Source organism: Pangasianodon hypophthalmus, chromosome 7 (assembly GCF_027358585.1).
Source record: "Pangasianodon hypophthalmus isolate fPanHyp1 chromosome 7, fPanHyp1.pri, whole genome shotgun sequence".
Lineage (NCBI taxonomy): Eukaryota > Metazoa > Chordata > Actinopteri > Siluriformes > Pangasiidae > Pangasianodon > Pangasianodon hypophthalmus.
The window spans coordinates 22,740,245-22,758,853 of record NC_069716.1 but is presented as its reverse complement, the minus strand read 5'-3'; the positions used below and the strand labels follow the sequence as shown (position 1 = coordinate 22,758,853).

General features: G+C 38.3%; 2 protein-coding genes across 5 annotated transcripts; one reads left to right on the top strand and one right to left on the bottom strand.

Annotated features, from left to right (window-relative positions):
* Positions 1–2,012: 2,012 nt before the first annotated feature.
* On the bottom strand, positions 2,013–5,362 carry isg20 (interferon stimulated exonuclease gene). 3 transcript variants are annotated; one of them, XM_026918226.3, is made up of 5 exons: positions 5,243–5,362; positions 4,095–4,723; positions 3,743–3,940; positions 3,256–3,300; positions 2,013–2,963 (listed from the first exon to the last, which is right to left on the bottom strand). In XM_026918226.3, the coding sequence occupies exons 1-5, from the start codon at positions 5,295–5,297 to the stop codon at positions 2,766–2,768; spliced, it is 1,125 nt and encodes a 374-aa protein (XP_026774027.3). In that variant the 5' UTR covers positions 5,298–5,362; the 3' UTR covers positions 2,013–2,765. The 3 variants fall into 3 exon arrangements, with proteins under 3 accessions (XP_026774027.3, XP_034161546.2, XP_026774028.3); XM_034305655.2 differs by having other exon boundaries at positions 5,156–5,255; XM_026918227.3 differs by lacking the exon at positions 3,256–3,300 and having other exon boundaries at positions 5,243–5,361.
* Positions 5,363–9,033: 3,671 nt separating this feature from the next.
* On the top strand, positions 9,034–17,587 carry ckmt1 (creatine kinase, mitochondrial 1). Of its 2 annotated transcripts, XM_026918272.3 has the most exons (10): positions 9,034–9,135; positions 10,890–11,072; positions 12,411–12,609; positions 13,818–13,913; positions 14,166–14,387; positions 14,660–14,745; positions 15,335–15,458; positions 16,346–16,480; positions 16,917–17,042; positions 17,138–17,587. In XM_026918272.3, the coding sequence occupies exons 2-10, from the start codon at positions 10,924–10,926 to the stop codon at positions 17,249–17,251; spliced, it is 1,251 nt and encodes a 416-aa protein (XP_026774073.1). In that variant the 5' UTR covers positions 9,034–9,135; positions 10,890–10,923; the 3' UTR covers positions 17,252–17,587. The 2 variants fall into 2 exon arrangements, with proteins under 2 accessions (XP_026774073.1, XP_026774074.1); XM_026918273.3 differs by lacking the exon at positions 9,034–9,135 and having other exon boundaries at positions 10,787–11,072.
* The last annotated feature ends 1,022 nt before the right edge of the window (positions 17,588–18,609 follow it).

Here is an 18,609-nt window from a genome sequence, read left to right as displayed (position 1 = left end):
TCCATCTATTCATATCCCCCAATTGAATTTTCTTCAATTATATTTCATGAAGGATAATTATCATTCCTGGTCGATGAGCATTATAAGTGGCCATCTACTACCTGATGAGATATAAATGGTTTTTACATATGTATATATATATATATATATATATATATATATATATATATATATATATATATATATATAAATGGTTTGTAACTATAAATGGTTATCTTCTTTACTATTGATTATATATGCATATCCATATATAGACCATGTAGTCTGTTGTATGCTGTAGAATAGCTAATGTCAATAATTAGATAAACTCTAATGAAAATTAATCACATAGTGTGTACCATTGCCAAAACTACCCATTCATTTCTTTCTCATGTTACATCACTGCATGTTTCCCCCTGATGCAAGAGGGAATGGAGCTGTAATCCTTTAAATCAGGATTTAGCCTATCAAAGAGGGGGTCTGTGTGCCTAAGGCCATGGTATTGGCAGGACAATGCTGGTCTCTGTGCTGCCCACAACTCTAGAGGACATGTGCAGGACACTTCGGCACCATGGTTGCTGGACTGGGCGTACAATAGGTGGAAAAGTGTACTGTGCAGGTTCTAACGCACATTGGGGCCTACACAAGGCTTTTAACCCTGTAAACTATGCTGCTTCACTGAAACCCTTTTTAATAACTAGAGCTCAGATCTTTAACCTGTTAACTACTGTTATGTTGTACATAATGTTTCACAGTATGGGTAAGAATTTCCAGCTTTAATTTAAGCTGCTAAAGCAGAGTTGCATTCTGCAACTATTGCAGTGAAGGCGTCAGAGGATTTCGCATGAATGTAACAATCAGGTGTTGTGTCGTAATTCCATTCCAGCTCAGATCAAGACGGCAAAACATCTAGCTTGAGGCTCAAAGGTGAATGGGAACTAAATTAGAACATTACATGGGGGATTAAATCCTGAGGTGGAGTTACTGTAACTACTACAATGCATCTCTGATGTATCTGGTTAATTCCATCTCACTTTCCCTTGGTTTAGCATTTGCTTGTCCTATTTATATTTCGGATTTTGATCATTTTTTCATGTTTATTACTGTTTACCATTTACTCTTCTAGGTTTTTTTGCAGAGGGTCTCCAGGCCGAAACACCATATTGACGAGAGAGCTCAGAGGAGAATGACCAGACTGGTCTGAGCTGACAGGAAGTATACAGTAACTCAAATAAGCACACTTTACAACTGTGGTGAGCAGTTTGGGTAAGCCTGTGCCCATGATAGCCTCAGATTCCAGTCCTTGGCTGACAGGAGTGGAACCCACTGTGGTCTTCTGCTGTTGAAGTCCATCCATCTCAAGGTGCAATATTTTGTGCATGATGAGATGCTTTTCTGCTCACCACAGTTATAAAGAGTGATTATCTGAGTTACTATATCCTTCCTGGCAGCTCAAACCAATCTGGCCATTTTTCTCTGACCTCTCTTATCAACAAGATATTTCCACCCACAGAACTGTCACTCACTCAATGTTTTTCAACCATTCTGTGTAAACTCTGGAGACTGCTTTGTGTGTGAAAATCCCAAGAGATCAGCAGTTTCTGAAATACTCAAACCAGCCCATCTGGTACCAACATCCCTGCCACAATCAAAGACACAGAGATCACACTTTTTCTTCATTCTGATGTTTGATGTGAACATTAGCTGAAACTCTTGACCTGTATCTGCATGATTTCATGCATTGTGCTGCTACCACAGGATTGGCTGATTGGATAACTGCATGAATGTGCAGGTGTTCCTAATAAAATGGATGGTGAGGGAAGGTGTTGGCTTAAAGGACAGTCGACAAAGGTTTACTTTATAAAACCATTCACAAAGCATGAAAGCATGATATTGAAAATATCACATGCACTACTTTTTAAAAATTTTTTCTTAACATGAAACTATATATAATTTACTTATAATACTTGAAGTAATCAACACCTATTGCTTTATAACAAAGCAAAGTGATTAAGACAAAAAACGAGATCAAGTAGGATGTAATTTAATCTTTAATAAACCATAGTTACAATGTTTTTGCACAATTACCTAGACATACATGTATATATATTATATATTATATAAATATACATACTCTGAGCTACATTGCAGTTACTCACAGGAATCTTTACCAAGCTTGTGAGATACATCATGTCATAAGATAAGAATCACAGTAACCTGTTATTTCATATGAGAACAAGTATACCCAGTCTGTGTAATGTAGTTTGGAGGTAATATATTTGTCATTACTAAAGCAAATGTAGCTATTCCTTGCTTTACCCACAGGGGTCGCAGTAATATTAAGTGCGTTAAACCAACCTAAAGATTCTTGAGCATGAGGGTGTGTATGGTGGTTATGCAAAACAGTTGTGCAAAAAAAGGTCACAGTAAACAGCAAATATTATATAAATATAATATAAAATATTACTGTTATTATTAACCAAACAGTTTGACTCCAGCCAAGAACTCTGGTAACTGTGAAGATGAACAAAGAATTTCAGCAAATTGTTTGTTTTGGACATTTAAAATGGTTAAATGCCTCAACCTGTCATTAAAGTGTTTAATGTATATAATATCTCCATGTCTGTGTTTACATCTGTAGTAAAGGTGGCCATAGTGCTATCACTCAAACATACCCAAGGTCTCCTATAGATTCATGACAACAAAAATTCTTCCACCAGCCCACATAGTGGACTGACGCAAGTTCAGAGAGGTTTCAGTCCATGCTTCTATGCCGTACAGGTCTCTCACTCATTACAGTCAGTTAAACTATCAGGCCAGTATTCATCCTGCATGTAGTGCTCCAGAGAGGATGTCGAGTCAGTGGCTGGATCTGAATTTGGGACATGAAGCTGTCGAGATTTTTCCCACTCCTCTTCCACCAGCTTGTAGAGGTCCAGAGCAGCAAGAGAATCTTCCACAGAGCAATGACCAGAGCTGTCAACCTGAGTGAACAAGAAATACCATAGACTTAAGCATGCTTTAAAGGAGCATTCTCATGCTTATATTTGCACGTAGCAATTTGTATACATGAATGGCATTTTTTTCCTGAATTGTCATGTATGTGTATCATGTGTGAAAAGTAGAAAGGAAGTGCAAAACACATTAACAAACCAAAAACACAACAGCAAATCAGAAAACACAACAGCAAATTTCAAACAAAACCAAAATCACTACAACAGATGTGAAAATGCCAGCACAAATTTGGAAAGGGAAATGGAAAGGGTCAGTGCTTACTGAGCATAACATGACTGTTGTTGATTGGTTACAGTGTGAGAGACCCTGGAAAATGGAAAGAAAGAGGATGCGTACAGTAAGAAATAAGGATCCTAAAAATAAAAATAAAATAAAATAAAAATAAATAAAAATCTACTGATGCTTTTAAATTGTTTTCACTAGGCTAAATAGATAACAGACTGAAAAAGTGATGTCACACACCGTGTCCAATCACCAACGGGCATGTGATGCTCAATAAGTACCCACTTTTTCCATTTTTTAGTTCATGTTGTTGTGTTTTTACAATTCTGGTGGGGTTTTTGGTTTTGTGATTGTGTTTTTGGTCTGTTAACATGTTTTGCGCTTACATGCCACCATAGAAAAGCCATATATTTAATCATTAAAGCTACTGAATATCTCCATCATCCATCATATTCTTTATCACTAGTTTGGAATTTTCTCCCAAGGCATTTGTAATCATCTTTAGAAACTGGCGAATAAATCATACCTGTATGCTCCTGTTGAGAAGACTCCTGGTCAGTTTCTTTAGAGATATGCATCCTGTAGAAGCACCATACAGCTGTCGCAGCAGATGCGAACAGGAAGTATCCCTAACCATGTGATGTGGTATGCTAATTCCCAGGACCGCAAAGTCGTGCCACAGGGCATGACCGATTATTACCTTCCCTCTAATGATCTGCAAAATCTGAGACACAGAGTTAATATTTTACTTAATACTGCTAATTAATAATTAGGACAAAACGCAATGCCTAATTAACGACTAAACAAAATAAATGTGATTACAGTAACATTGTAATGCCCTGCAGTGTTAGTCATCTAAGCTACAATGGACTTTATACCTCGTTTCTCGCTTCTTCGTAGGGCAAAGCCTTTATCAAGTGCTCCTTTTTAATACCGCTCCATTGCGTCCGGTAGTCCGTGACAGGCCGACGAGGGAGGACATACTTATCATAGATCACAGTTCCAGAGTAATTTAATAGACTACAGCGGGCCAGTTCACTAATCTGTCCATTCGGGCCTGTCCCCACCATCTCACAGTCTATGGCCACCAGCATGGAGGGCTGAACCCTTTCGCAGGGAGAACTCCGGCCGCTGGTGGGAGGACTGATCTCTGATGAGAAACCACTGTCCACTTCCCAGGTGTCACTCAGTGAACCTGTACATTCTGACTCACTTGTATTACCAAGTTTTTTGGGCCTTTTGTCCCTCCAAGGCTGTGTGCTTTCCAGTGGAGGGTCTGAGGACCCAAGCTCTTCCAGCACCTCACTGTGCTTTCGTTTGAGTGCCTGGCAGATTTTTTGGCATCCCATGAAACTGTTCTTGTTTTTCTTCTTGGCTTTTCGTCGTCTGGAGGTTTTTGTTAACACAGAGCAGAGAGTAGAGGGCTGTGTGTTGAGGCCACACACAGTCTGATCAGCCATGCTATTACTGAGACGTCCTAATGCTGACATTTCCAGCTTAGCTACACCTGTGATCAAAATGAAAGACAACAGGACAATGACAAGTGGGAATTTCTTCACGTGGCAATAAATACTTTCTTTAAAATAAGTTGTAACATTATAACTAGAATGTTATCTAACACTGAGCTCAGTAGTTTTAAGATGCCTCAGGTGACATTAGCTAACAGGGCTACCAGTGTGAAACATAACCATAAACATCTTAACATTGTAGCTGTTCAAAAATAAACAAACGGGACAGCTCAGAAGACAGCCAGCTATTTTCTCCTTGTTTCACATTTCTGCTTGTTTTTTTTATTTATTTATTTTTTTATTTTATTTTACTTCAGAACAATTAATAACGGTTCGTTTCATAGCTAATGGATGACTATCATGGCCGGCAATCAATTACACGCACATAATTTGCTCAGAAACAATATATTAAAAGAAAATGAAGGCTATACCTCAATACTTGGTAACCAACGACATGTTGTAAATCTAGTATATGTTACGATTTGAAGTGAATTTAGGAATATCTGGTGAAAACATACCTCTATAGCAGACACGTGCACCCGGCATCGACGTGAAGAAACCACGGAGCAGCATCCGCTAACGCGATTGGTCGAATTTTTTTTCTGAGCTCTGATTGGATGGCTACGGCTGTACCACGCTCTCATATCCGGAAGTAATGTTGAAAGCTATTACACACTAACGATGAAAAGAGTAACAATATGTGTATCTGGGATGGATTTAAATCAAGCATGTAGATATGTATATAAAAAAGTAATAATGCATTTAATAAATATTAACAATATTACATGTTGCGATTTGTTGTTGTTGTTGTTATTATTATTATTATTATTATTATTATTGTTATTTATTGTTATTATTATTATTATTAATAATAATAATAATGTTATTATTATTATTAGTAGTAGCAGTATTATTGTTGTTGTTGTTTTCATTATTATTATTTTTATTATTGTTATTATTATTGAAGACGTATGATTTTTTAAAACATCTATATGTCTGCTCGTGGGTGGAGAGGTTTATCATTTTTAAAGCCGTAAAATCCAAGAAATATGAAGCTAGCTATGCTATTTTTAACATAACAATGAATTTAGTAATGATTTATAATGATCTGTGCTTTCAAGGCATTAGTGATAGAGCTTTCTATATGCATTCTGAATTTATAAACCCAATCTATAAAACTCTACAATGTTGGAAAGTAAGACATTGCTTTTTGTGGCCATGCTGAAATGAAGAGGCTAAATGGAATATAGGAAAGATTGCCCCAGGGATGTTCTGGGTATAAATGCTTTAGCATTCCATTTCAGTAATAAAAGAGGGCTGTTTGGGCGGTTTGCTGTATGTAGGTGGAGTGCATGATCTCCTGCTTCCTCTGAGGAATGAGTGGATTGTTCATTATTTTAGCATTTATCAAAGCATGCATGGCTTATTGATTTAGAAAATGATTGAGATTTAAATTCTAAAAAGGTGCAGACTTTTGGAAATTTGGTTTAAAAGATTCAAGAACTTTTGTCATATGCACAAGCTTGGGTGTACAAGGAAATCCTTACTTTGCATGTACTCACAGATAATGCAGTAGAAAATAACATTAGAATGTTGTCATGCACATATTTTACATAGAGACTGTATAGACTTGTGGAATATTGTGCAAGATGCAGTGCAACACTGGAACAAAATAACAATACTGCATAAAAATACCAATACAAACTATGGTTCAGACATAAATAACAGTGTTGGTAAAAAAATAATAATAAAAAAAAAAGTTAAAATAATTATGTAATGATGTAATTAAGAGCTTATGAACAAAATATTTTAAAGCTTAAGTTTATAAAGAACATGGAGTACTGCGGATGTCCATCAGGGGGTGCAACACAGTTATTCCTTCATTCATTCATTCATCTTCAGTAAGCATTTCATTCTAGTCATGATGATGGTGGATCAGGAGTTAAAGCTGGGAACTCTGGGTGTGAGGTAGGGAACACACCCTGGATGGGACACCAGTCCATCAGAGCACACACTCACATTCACACACTCATTAACATCTAGGGGCAATTCAGCATAGTAAATCCACCTACTGGCATGTTTTTGTGAGGAAACTGGAAAACCTGGAGGGAAATGGACACATGGAGAACATGCGCAGAAATGCAACGCAGTAACTTGAGCTCAGGATTGAACTGGGGACCCTGTGAGCTGAGGACCCTTTTATTATATAAAATCCTAAGTAGTAGGCAGCATTTTGCTAGCCATTGTTCAGTCTTTACCTGAGACAGACTCCCTTTCTACAAATTCTTGAATGTTTCAAAGAACAATCCATACACAGCAACACTCTTCTCTTGTCTGTGTACACCAAAAGTTTATACACAGTCCTTCATGGTAAAGCTGGATTGAAAGGTTGAAAGGAACACTCCCAGCGATATTTCCTTAATACTATCTTAACTTAGAATCACTCTTAGATAAGTGATAAGAATTAAAATGGGCCCTTCCCATGTGAATGCCTTCAGCATTTCTTTCAACTATCAACTAAACACGTAACCGCACTGTTTCTCTGATACGTTGAAGACAATTTTGGTGTATATTTGGTGTATAAGCTGTATATTTCTTACTTCCCTGAGAGAATGGATGCACTGACCTATAAATTTTTGACTATTAAGCATAGAGAACTTTTCCTGCTCTCTTGTCATACAGCTAATTTAAAACGATGGCTGAAATTATGGTTCAAATCTTCAAAATCCTCCATGATGATCCCTAAAATGCTATTTTGCGGTCCTGCTTTTGAGCATGAATTTACTACACACGTTCATAAAAAAAAAAAAAAAAAATCTTTTTATGAGATACATATGTAACTACATAGTTAGATATTCAATAAATTCATCCAACTAATCGGTTTACTCAATAAAAAGTTATGTTGACTATTAATTATTGCAGGTTACTGTATATTCCACGGTGACTGTACTGTATACTTCCAGCTGCCTACGTGCAGCATATCCAGTACTTTTGTTTACTTATGAACTGGAATGGGTGTGTAAAACGCAGTGGCCTAGTGGCCTTTGTTTTATAGCAGTTCTACTGTTGATTTGTTTAGATAAGCCATCTAAGGTTCCTCAGGCAGCTTATGCCATCCAGTAAATCATTATGGCATCTACCATTACTTATACTGTGACGTATTTCTTCATGATGTGGAGCTGCATTGAAGTATTAACCCATACGATACCAATACTATACAGGTAGACTGTAGTTGAGTTCGCTTTGACCAATCTACAACTGTGTTGGGAATACTTCTTAAAGCTACAAAATTTTAAACGGTATATTTGGCTATAAAATCATGAAGGAGCACATTTCAGTGGAAAATAAAGGATGCAAAGTGTGCTCTCAAATAAACATGCATTTGGAAGCCTCATAAAATATAAAATAAAAAAACATGGCCAACTTTCATAATAGGCCACTATACAATATGAGTTTAGTATTGCTTGCTTGTTATATTATTGAATCAATAGAAATAATCATACCTTGTAATGACATAAATGCAATACTACTATATTATTTAACAGATGTTCTTATTCAGAGTGACTTGCTTTGAATGCTTTGCTAGTCTCTTTTGAAATGCTTTGTAGTCTCTTTTGAAAAACATGTCCTCAAACTTGTATAAGAATAGCATAAAGCTTATAATACAAACATAATACATGAATATATGTAATATTATTTAGAAGTAATACAGCTTTTTCTATTCACATCAGAACATTCATAGGAATACTTCTGAGAATACATACATTCAGCAGCATTCTAGGGAGAAACTGGAGAAAACTAAAAGTCCCTCTATCAGATGAGACAGTTGGGAGTGAGCGTGGGTGATGAAAAGTGCTTTAGACAAAGTAGGCTGAAGGTCTTCTTTGTCTTTCTCAGAAGAAAAACCCATGAAGATGGAGAAAAGGACCACAATGATCCAGTAGTTAATTTCTTGAATTACTATAAACTGTAATAGTGTTTATCAGAAAGGTTATGTTCTTTTTAAACAGTCACCTTGGTGATACTTGGTGTTCACAAGACAAATATAATCATAAACCTCTAAATTTGGGTAATTGTGGTTCGGTGGTTAAGGGACTATGCTAGTGATTAGAGGGTTATGAGAAAGAAATGAGGATAATTAAATGTCTTTTATTTGTTCAAAAACCCCAGCCATCTATGTCTAAATCCTATTGGTATATTGGCCTTTCCTTTTTAATTTTTTAAAAGGCACACTGTATTGTAAATTCCATAACAAGTAAGACAGCCATCACTAAAGGCCTGATTTCAAATTGGGTTGGCATGTTAATGGTTAAACCACTACTGAGTCGCTGTATACTCTAATAAAGGGAACGTACATCTGCTCATACCTGTTCGCTGGTATCTGCTGTATCAGATCACACCTCCTAGGACAGTAAGTTAATAGTTAATACTTACCATGAAATTGCAATCTTTACTATTCAGTTTGAAAATGTCCATTGCTATATGCTTGTGTTGTTGATTCTTCTGTTCATGATCTGCTTAGCTATTCTGAACATCTTCAGCGTTTTTATTAGGACTGTACTTACCTCACAGTTAAACAATGAACAGATTTCTGTATATTAGATTCATAGATTTTTCAGCCTAACTTTATTGTCTGTATTGAAATAGAAATAGAAATAGGCTGTGTTCAATCACTGTATTGCGGATACTTGAACTCTGATCAAGAAGTTATAGGGTTTATTCCATGATAACATTTGCAGGTCTGGCTTTAGGTTTAATCTGATCTGCATGTGGACAACTATTTCTTATGACAACTGATGTTTCTAAATGTTGTTTGTGACACATTTGCCTCAGGCTGTAGCTTGTGGACAACCCAATGTACGTGCGTTGCATACAAAGGCGAAACCCTGCTGAAAAAATCTTCCTACAAAAAAACAAAACAAAAAACTGGCCAAGCTGGTCAAACCAGTAGAAAATCAACCATTAGTCGAGTCAAGTCAAGTGGAGTTTATTGTCATATCAAACATATACAGCCAGTGGAGTTTATTGTCATATCAACTGAAATAATGTTTCTCCAGGACCAAGACAGAACAACACAGAACTACAAGGGACTACATAAATTTTTACATAAAGTGCACAAGTGCAGACATGTGCAGACAGCACAAGACAGTACAATGACTACTGGGATAGACATTAATCTCCACTACTAATGCTACAGCAGTCTAGACAAGCAATAAGGAAGCTGGAGAAATAGTTTCCCAGCAGATGGTAAAGATACTGCAGGTAAAGACAGTTTGACCAGATCAGACTGAGATTTGTCAGATTTGTCAGAATAAACTGGATTTTTTTCAGCAGGAAAAGTGTACATCATAAAGCTGAAACAGTTAATGGGAGTCTTTTAAACCCAAAATTACTGAACTGAATATGGTCCATATACATTCTGTATAAACTTCATATGTGTAAAGCCTTAAATATGGACTTCTGGTTCAGTCTGCACGATGCCAACTTGTTCATTTATTGTTTGCCATTCCAGAAGGAATTTTTCAACAGCAAACATTTCTTGGTTGATGAATTACTGTTAGAGTAAGCCGGATATGTGTGAAACATCGATTTGTCTCTAAACTATTCCGTAAAATAAACCGCCAGAAGAGCAAAGTCAAGTCAAAGTCAAACTACCGCCCAAGTACTGGCGCTGATCTTACTGCGCATGCGCATTCACGCTAACTAGCAGAGGCCTTGGCTTCTCTTGCTCATGTTTTCACAAGTGGGCCTTGTTACAGGCTACCTTTGCAGTTTTAATGAACATTGAATATTTTACTCGAGCTGCATCATGTAGCACTATTTATTTATTCATAGAATGAATACATTTCTGGTCATTTGAACGAAAGAAATGAAGTAATTTGTGTACAACGGGACGAAGAAAAGGGAAAGGCATGCATGCACGCGCGCAGTGGGGGAGGGGGGGTTGTTTGGGGGAAGGGGGAGGGGAGGGGAAGGGGGCGGGGAGAGGAGGGGGGGGGAGGGGGTGGTTGTGGGATTGTGCTGTGCAGTGTGATGTATTTCCCTCACGTTGCTGTATCGCACATATTCCGGTAGGGGAGGGAGGCTGAGCACGGTTTTAGAGCAGAGCTCTGCATTCTCCCGCATCCTCAACTCAGGCTTCACCCATCACGTTTTACCCGACAGGTCCCATCCTCCTCCACAAGGCCACAGGATCATCATGGCAAGCAGCTTCGCAAGGATTTTATCCTCCAAAAGGAGCGTGGGTTTGCTATCTCTGGTCGGCGCTGGATCTCTTAGTGTAGGATTGTATCTGAACAGAGAGCATGTGAGTGCCACAGCGCAGGGCCGGAGACAGTACCCGGCCAGGTAAGCCTCAATAATACCCTGTGTGTCAAATTGCAAACACTGTGTCATTTAGGTTGGTGCACTATTTTATATAGCTGCACTTTTTTTTTATTAGTGCACAGTGCGCTTTTTGTATTATTGTATTATTTTTGTATTGGACACTGATTTGTACCGCAGTATGTAGTTTGGGATGTACCCCATGTACCCAGTGTCACCAGTCCTGTATGCATGCACCTATATCCTCTTTCCACCCTAATAAATCTCGTGCATCATATCAAGATAAACAGTGCACGTGATTATCTGCATCATATTTGTGCCAGTGCTGAATTATAGTCAATTAAAGTAAGATGGATAACCAGGTTAAAGGTGCACACATTACTGATAATAGTTCAAAGTGTGAAATAAATGACTTATTTACAGGATGCACATTGTTCCTGCAGGAAATGCTGTGTCTGCAGCAGTGCTTATAGGCTACCGAGCAAACCAGGGCCTCTGTCTGACACATGCATGAACTGTAATTGCGCAGCATTGACTAGATAGGTGTGTTAGAAAGAAATCTATTTGTTTGATTCATTAGGCAGTACGGAATGATCATCACACCAGTGATACAGTGGAGATGCCTCTGTGGGGCTGAATTCTTGCATACTGCACCATGCGATCAAAATGGCGATAGGCTGTAGATGTGCTGATTAGTGATGGAATCTAAAATCTGCATCCATTTGGCACATAAAGCCCACAGTGCCCTTTAATACTGCCTTGCATGTGTTTTTCACTACTGGTGTTTGCTTGACATTGTAAAGCTGTAGCTTACATGTGTCCATTTTAATATGTCCACACTTGGCTGTCATATATCTTTATACATGTGATTACATGTGAGTAATGTTTGAGTAAGCATGTGAAGATGCATTGCACCATGTTTTGCTCTGAAATTGTGCATGTGCTTTAAAGCAAACACGTGACATCACCATGTGGAAAAATTAATCATGTGAGAAAACCACTTGATAAAACCACATAACCTACATGTGAAAAATGAACAGGTGGTTAATTGAACTACTGGCATGTTTTTGGGAGGTGGGAGGTTACAGACAGTAACCCGAGCTCAGGATCGAACTGAGAACCCTGGAGCTCTGAGAGAGCAACAGTACATGCTACGCTATCATGCCACCTAATTGTCAGTCAAAGCAAATGTACTACATTTGAAAAAAAGTATAAAATGTGAAGTTCTAAAAAAAAAAAAAAAAATCCACATTTGTAAATTTTCCATGTGAATCATGTAATTTTTTGCATGTCAGGTTTTCTGTAAGGGCTACACACCCTTGTATGTGTCTTCCTAAAACAGCAGTCTCTGTCTCCAAACAGTGCGGAATACCCAGATTTACGAAAACACAACAACTGCATGGCCAGTCATCTGACGCCTGCTGTATATGCCCAGCTGTGTGACAAAGCCACTCCAAATGGCTTCACACTGGATCAGGCCATTCAGACGGGCGTGGACAACCCCGGGCATCCCTTCATCAAGACTGTGGGCATGGTGGCCGGAGATGAGGAGTCGTATGAGGTCAGAGGCAGTTCAGATCACTACATGTAGCATCAAACAACATGCTGTATTGAATGGATCAGACTGACCGTTTTCTAATTTAATATGGTTCACATAGTTTAGACAATACCGTACCACCTTAATCATAAAATGATTTTTGCAGAAGATATCTCTTATACCTGTTGCAGAGTATTCCAAAATGATTGTTTTTTTTGTGAATGATTTTAAAGTACTTCATCTAAGAAGTAATGCAAAATCTGTATTTCTATCTGTATTTGGATAAGCGGGTGTGGCCTAAACGTTTTTTTTTTTTTTTTTAATTAAATATAATTTAATTTTATATAAACCGTACCACCATGTCCCCGGAAACGCTGGAAAACACGGAAAAAAATACCAGCACTGCCAGCATGGTGATGAAATGAGACCAGAGATATCCAATATATATATATTAATAAAAAAAAAAAAAAAACCCAATAGTTTAATTTGTCGCCTCAACCCTGACCAGGCAGTCACTAAGGATGACTGAATGAAAATACATTGCACAGAGCTGCAAATTTATGTTTTATTCCAGCGAGTTTCATATCTGACAGCTCACTTATGCACACGAGCTTCGTATCTGACTGCTTGCATGACTTTTTTTATTGTTTCCCACAGGATTCCGGTCTGATGTACACCTGGTTTCTAGCAACCTTTCTTTAAAGAAAAAAAAAGGGGGGGGGGGGGAGAGCACTTCCTAATCATATCTGTATTTATATCTGTTTAGAACACATTATCTGTTCAATTCAAATAACGTATTCATATTCTGTTACATCTCTATTCTAAAGTAAGATTCACAGCCTTTTTAGGCATTCAGGGAAACAGTCGTATAACATGCCTGGGAACTTCTACTTCTCCATCTCTTTTTCTCTATAAAATTACTTTCCACTGGAGATGAGTGATAAGTAGTAAATTAAGTTAGTACGACCGCAATGCTGGCCAACAAATAGATAATGAAAACTGGAGAATATGATTAAATACTTCTTCATAATTAACAAGGTTTGTAGTTGTACAAAGCAGTTTCTATGATATTATATTCCTTGTGGAAGCTGATGCAAGATTTGAGGCATGCATTTCACAAAATTATTTTAAAACCCTACGAATTGTTAAGTGTGTGTGTGTACATGTGGTTTGTGAAAGATGAAAATATGCGGCTTATTCTTGTAAGTTGAGAAATCTTTTTTTCCTGACAGGTGTTTGCTGATATTTTTGACCCTGTCATCACAGAGAGACACAATGGTTATGACCCACGCACTATGAAACATCCCACTGACCTGGATTCTAATAAGGTACTTGGAACTGCAGTATAAAATAGTGTTAACATATTGTCTTTCCATTAATAACTCAAATAATTGCATATTTACTCAAATAATTGCATAAATACCAGCATATTGTATAAGAAACATCTGACACTGATCTTATCTGGTACACAACTTTGCATTACTTGTACAACTTATAAGACTGCTATTAAATGCATTACAATAATGCCCTTTCTAATATAGTGTTTTTTTTTTGTTTTTTTTTTAATGTTCTCCTATCAGATACGAGGCGGTGTCTTTGATGAGAAGTATGTGCTGTCGTCGCGGGTGCGGACGGGCCGCAGTATTCGAGGTCTGAGCTTGCCTCCTGCCTGCACGCGTGCTGAGCGCAGAGAGGTGGAGCGGGTGGTGGTGAACGCTCTCGCTGGCCTGCAGGGTACCCTGGTGGGCAAATACTACAGTCTAACAGAGATGACTGAACAGGAACAGCAGCAGCTCATCGATGTGCGTATCTGTCTTGCAAAACTTTATTATCATCATGTACTCTATGTTGAGGACAGTTACAAATTATTACATGACAGCAACTGCTGTTGATGTCTTTCATTTAAAAGTCAAAATGACATTTATGCTTTTGCATTTTCGCAGGAAGCTAGGGCACTTTGCCATCACTTTACCCTCTCACATCTCCATCTCATGTTAATTATATAATATTTCATTATTCTGTTATATGAAATTAACATTCTATATATATATGTCCCATCTGTTTGGTCTTGTAGGATCATTTCCTGTTTGATAAGCCAGTTTCGCCCCTTCTGACGTGCGCAGGAATGGCACGGGATTGGCCTGATGCCAGAGGCATCTGGTAAGAGGCATCTCAGCAGGAGGCTGAAGGACTGGAGAGAATAATGCTTTAGCTGCTAATGCTGCTCAGTCTGGGGATGAGTGTCAGGATCCAGATATAGTATGAGGCAGCCGCTTCCCCCCCTGTACACTCATCCAAGATTGATCACTTACGTCCTTGTCCGAGTATCCTTCATGATTGATTTTCTTTCTCAGTGCGGCTTCTTGGCTTCCAGGGCAGACAGCCTTGAACTACCTGTGCTCCAGCTCATAATTTAGCTCAGTAAATATCTTGAACTTAGAGAAGACGATTACTACAGCAGTGCTGTATGAGTGATTTGATAGGAGTTAATGCAAAAAAGTGGTTTGGGAGAGACCCTGCTTTGCCTGTAGCACACATTTGCATAATCATCTTACTAGTCTGGTTAAAGGTCAACAATCTTAGTAATACTCTCAAATATTTTGCATTTTCACAGACTTTCTGGAAAAAAAGCTTCTTAATAAACGTTGTAGGTCAGTTGTTAGGCACAGTCAGGTTGAAACTGAACATGAATTATTTAAATACATGTCTGTTATTAGCTATAGGTTTTAATACTGTGGTTCTTTTATAGGCATAACAATGAGAAAACATTCTTGGTGTGGGTTAATGAGGAGGACCACACTCGGGTGATCTCCATGGAGAAAGGGGGCAATATGAAGAGGGTCTTTGAGCGTTTCTGTAGGGGCCTCAAAGAGGTGAGCTCACTCGACTCTCGCTGGCCACATTAATGTAACATAAGCTTCTATTATTTATTCATCAGGAATCTGGGACATGTAACTCAGCTGTGTTTACAGCAGTGTGGAGCAATACCCTTTTGTGGATATACAGCAGAAGAACAAACTGTCCAGCAAGATTGTTTTTTAGTCTGTCTTAGACTATGTCTTCCAAAACTGTTTTGAGCTGCTTTTGTAATACTTTTGAAATCTTATAGTTATAGTTGTTGTATAACTTAGCTTTTATCACTAACATAATAGTGGTATCTCAGTAATGCATTAGAGAGCTGCACCTTCCACTTTATTAGGAATGCCTGTGCACCTGCACATTCAGGAAATTATACAACCAGTCAATCAGGTGGCAGCAGCGCAAGGCAAAAAAAAAATCATGCAGATTTCATTCACATTTCAAAAGAATGATCACAGCTTTCTACTCACAACCTAGCAATTGGTTCATACTTTATAGGGTTTATACTTTTCTACTTTTAACTTCAACGAGTATTTAATCAACAAGTATTTATTTAGATGATGATAACTTTTAGTTAAGTAAAGAATTTTTGTACTTTTATCACCTTTATTAATAACTGCTTTTTTTTAAAAAAACAAAAAACAAAACACGTTTTGATTCAGAAATAAATGTATACATTAATGCCACTATTTACATTTGTCTTTTAATTTTATACTTTTATTAAAATGTCTTAAGAGAATGAAAAATATGAATTCAGTCTAGCATTTGCAGACTTTTGACTGCTGGTGTATGTGAAAAGAATTTGTGCTGAACCACAAATTTGCACAGATCTGCATGACATTTGCTTTATCAAATGCATCCAGCCATCCAGGTGATTGCGTGCTTCTGTCTGTCTGCTCAGGTGGAGAGGCTGATTCAGGAGAAAGGCTGGGAGTTCATGTGGAATGAGCATCTGGGTTACATCCTCACCTGCCCTTCTAACTTGGGCACAGGCCTTCGCGCTGGCGTCCATATTAAACTGCCTCGCCTCAGCAAGGTGATTGTCCACCTGATGATTATAACGACAACATTGTCACAACATTTCAATCATTTAAACTTACTAGATATGATCAGGACTATAAGACATAATTAATACATTATTAATTGATATAATTACTCTAAGACAAATACTGATTGATACTTACTGCAGTAGAGCACATAGTGAAAATGGGAAAACATATTCAGTTTTTCTTTTTTCCCCCCTATTTTCTCCCTAATTTGCCAATTCCTATCCAACTAGTTAACTCTCCCCATCACACTACCAAACAGGGAGGGTGAAGGCTAACATGTGCTTCCTCCAAGACATGCCTCTGCATTTTTTTTCGAACTATTGCTCATGCTGTGTCACAGGGCAGCGTAACACAATGAACCATGTTTTTTATTTATTTATTTTTTTTAAGTTTTTTTGAGTGCTACTGTCTCTCTCTGCACAGGACCCTCGCTTTCCCAAGATCCTTGATAACTTGCGGCTACAGAAAAGAGGCACTGGAGGAGTGGACACGGCAGCTGTGGGGAGCATCTTTGATATTTCTAACCTGGACAGACTTGGCCAGTCAGAGGTCAGTCATGTATTCTGATAATTTGGTATCAGTTTATTACCACACAGAACAGACAGTGAAAAGATATGTGCATGTGTGTGTTTGTGTTTGCTTAGGTCCAACTGGTCCAGACGGTTATCGATGGAGTAAACTACCTGATTGAGTGTGAGAAGAAGCTAGAAAAAGGCCAGGACATCAAAATCCCTGACCCTATTGGCCAGAAGAAGTAGACTGACACTAAACCTCATTCCCTCATTTCTCCATAATGGCCTACTGAATTATGGTACTCAAAACTCCATCCCAAACAGCATGCTTTTTGTGTGTTGTATCTTCGCAGCTCCACTACTCTGTACAACAGAAGTCAATGTACTGTATGTCATGATTGTGTTGATGTGGCATTACCATTCTGTCACATACCACTGTCTCTTTTATTGATTGTGCTACAATAAGAGTATTATAACCTTTGAGAATTGTTCACCTAAGCAACAGAGAGGCATGTGAATGTTTGGGGGGGTTTTGCAGAAAGAAAATGCTAAATTATATAAAGCGCTTTACTGACAGATTAACATTGTTGTCTCGAGTACTTTTTATTTATCCAGGGCTACATGTGAGCTGTGATAACAGGGTATGCGGATTGGCAGGGTTTTGAAAATGAAGCTAAAACTCTAAGGTCTATGAGCCTAATTCAGGCACATGCTGGTGCTGAACACTCTAATTAGCACAGGATAAAGTTCGACTGTCATGTGACCAAAGGCAGTCTTTATCTGCCTCCATTGTGTTACAGCTCCCCTGAGCTCTCCATAACCTGTGCGCACACACTCTCCACTGCCAAGGTGACATTGAATAGGCCTGTTCTCAGACTCGCTTTCTATTTTCTCTCATGGAAGTTTCAGTTACAGCTGTTTTACAGAGGGTAATGGGGCAAGGCATTGTGGGATGCTAAGCCAGAGAAGCCTATTCAGGTGCAGGATAGTAACTAGAATATATTCCACGCAACATGTCTCTTAAAAAGAACAGTTATTTAATATCCATCTTAGTATGTGCTTAATACTCTTAAATAATTTCAAGAATTTATGTAACCAAAGGCAAGTTCTGCAATACCTGCGATACCCTGGTAAATGTGAGGGAGATGGTAGGTAGGCATGAACAAAAGCAGTGCTTGTCTCAGACAGGCCTCAATTAATGCTGTCTTATCAATCTGGGGACACGCCTGCCCATGGCCCAAGTGGAAATCCAGACACCCTACTTTCACCCATCTAATCGCACAATTCTTTGGGTTTGATGTAAGTCCTGCCAGTCTCAAAAATCTCAGGACAGCCCTAGAATATTGAAAGTGCCACTATCAATCATTGTTATAAATAATGTTATCCAAATAGGCAGTGGCATATACAGGAATAGGATGGATTCAAGGAGTTGTAGAAACTTGGCTGGGGCTCCAATCAAGCCGAATGGAAGGGTGGCAAATTGGTGTAACCCAAATGGAGTGGAAAACGTCACTGGAGTCAAGGGAATAAGCAAATATCCCTTTGTCAAATCCAGTGTCGAATAAAAGCAAGCCAAACCTGATCGATTGAGCAGTTCGTCAATG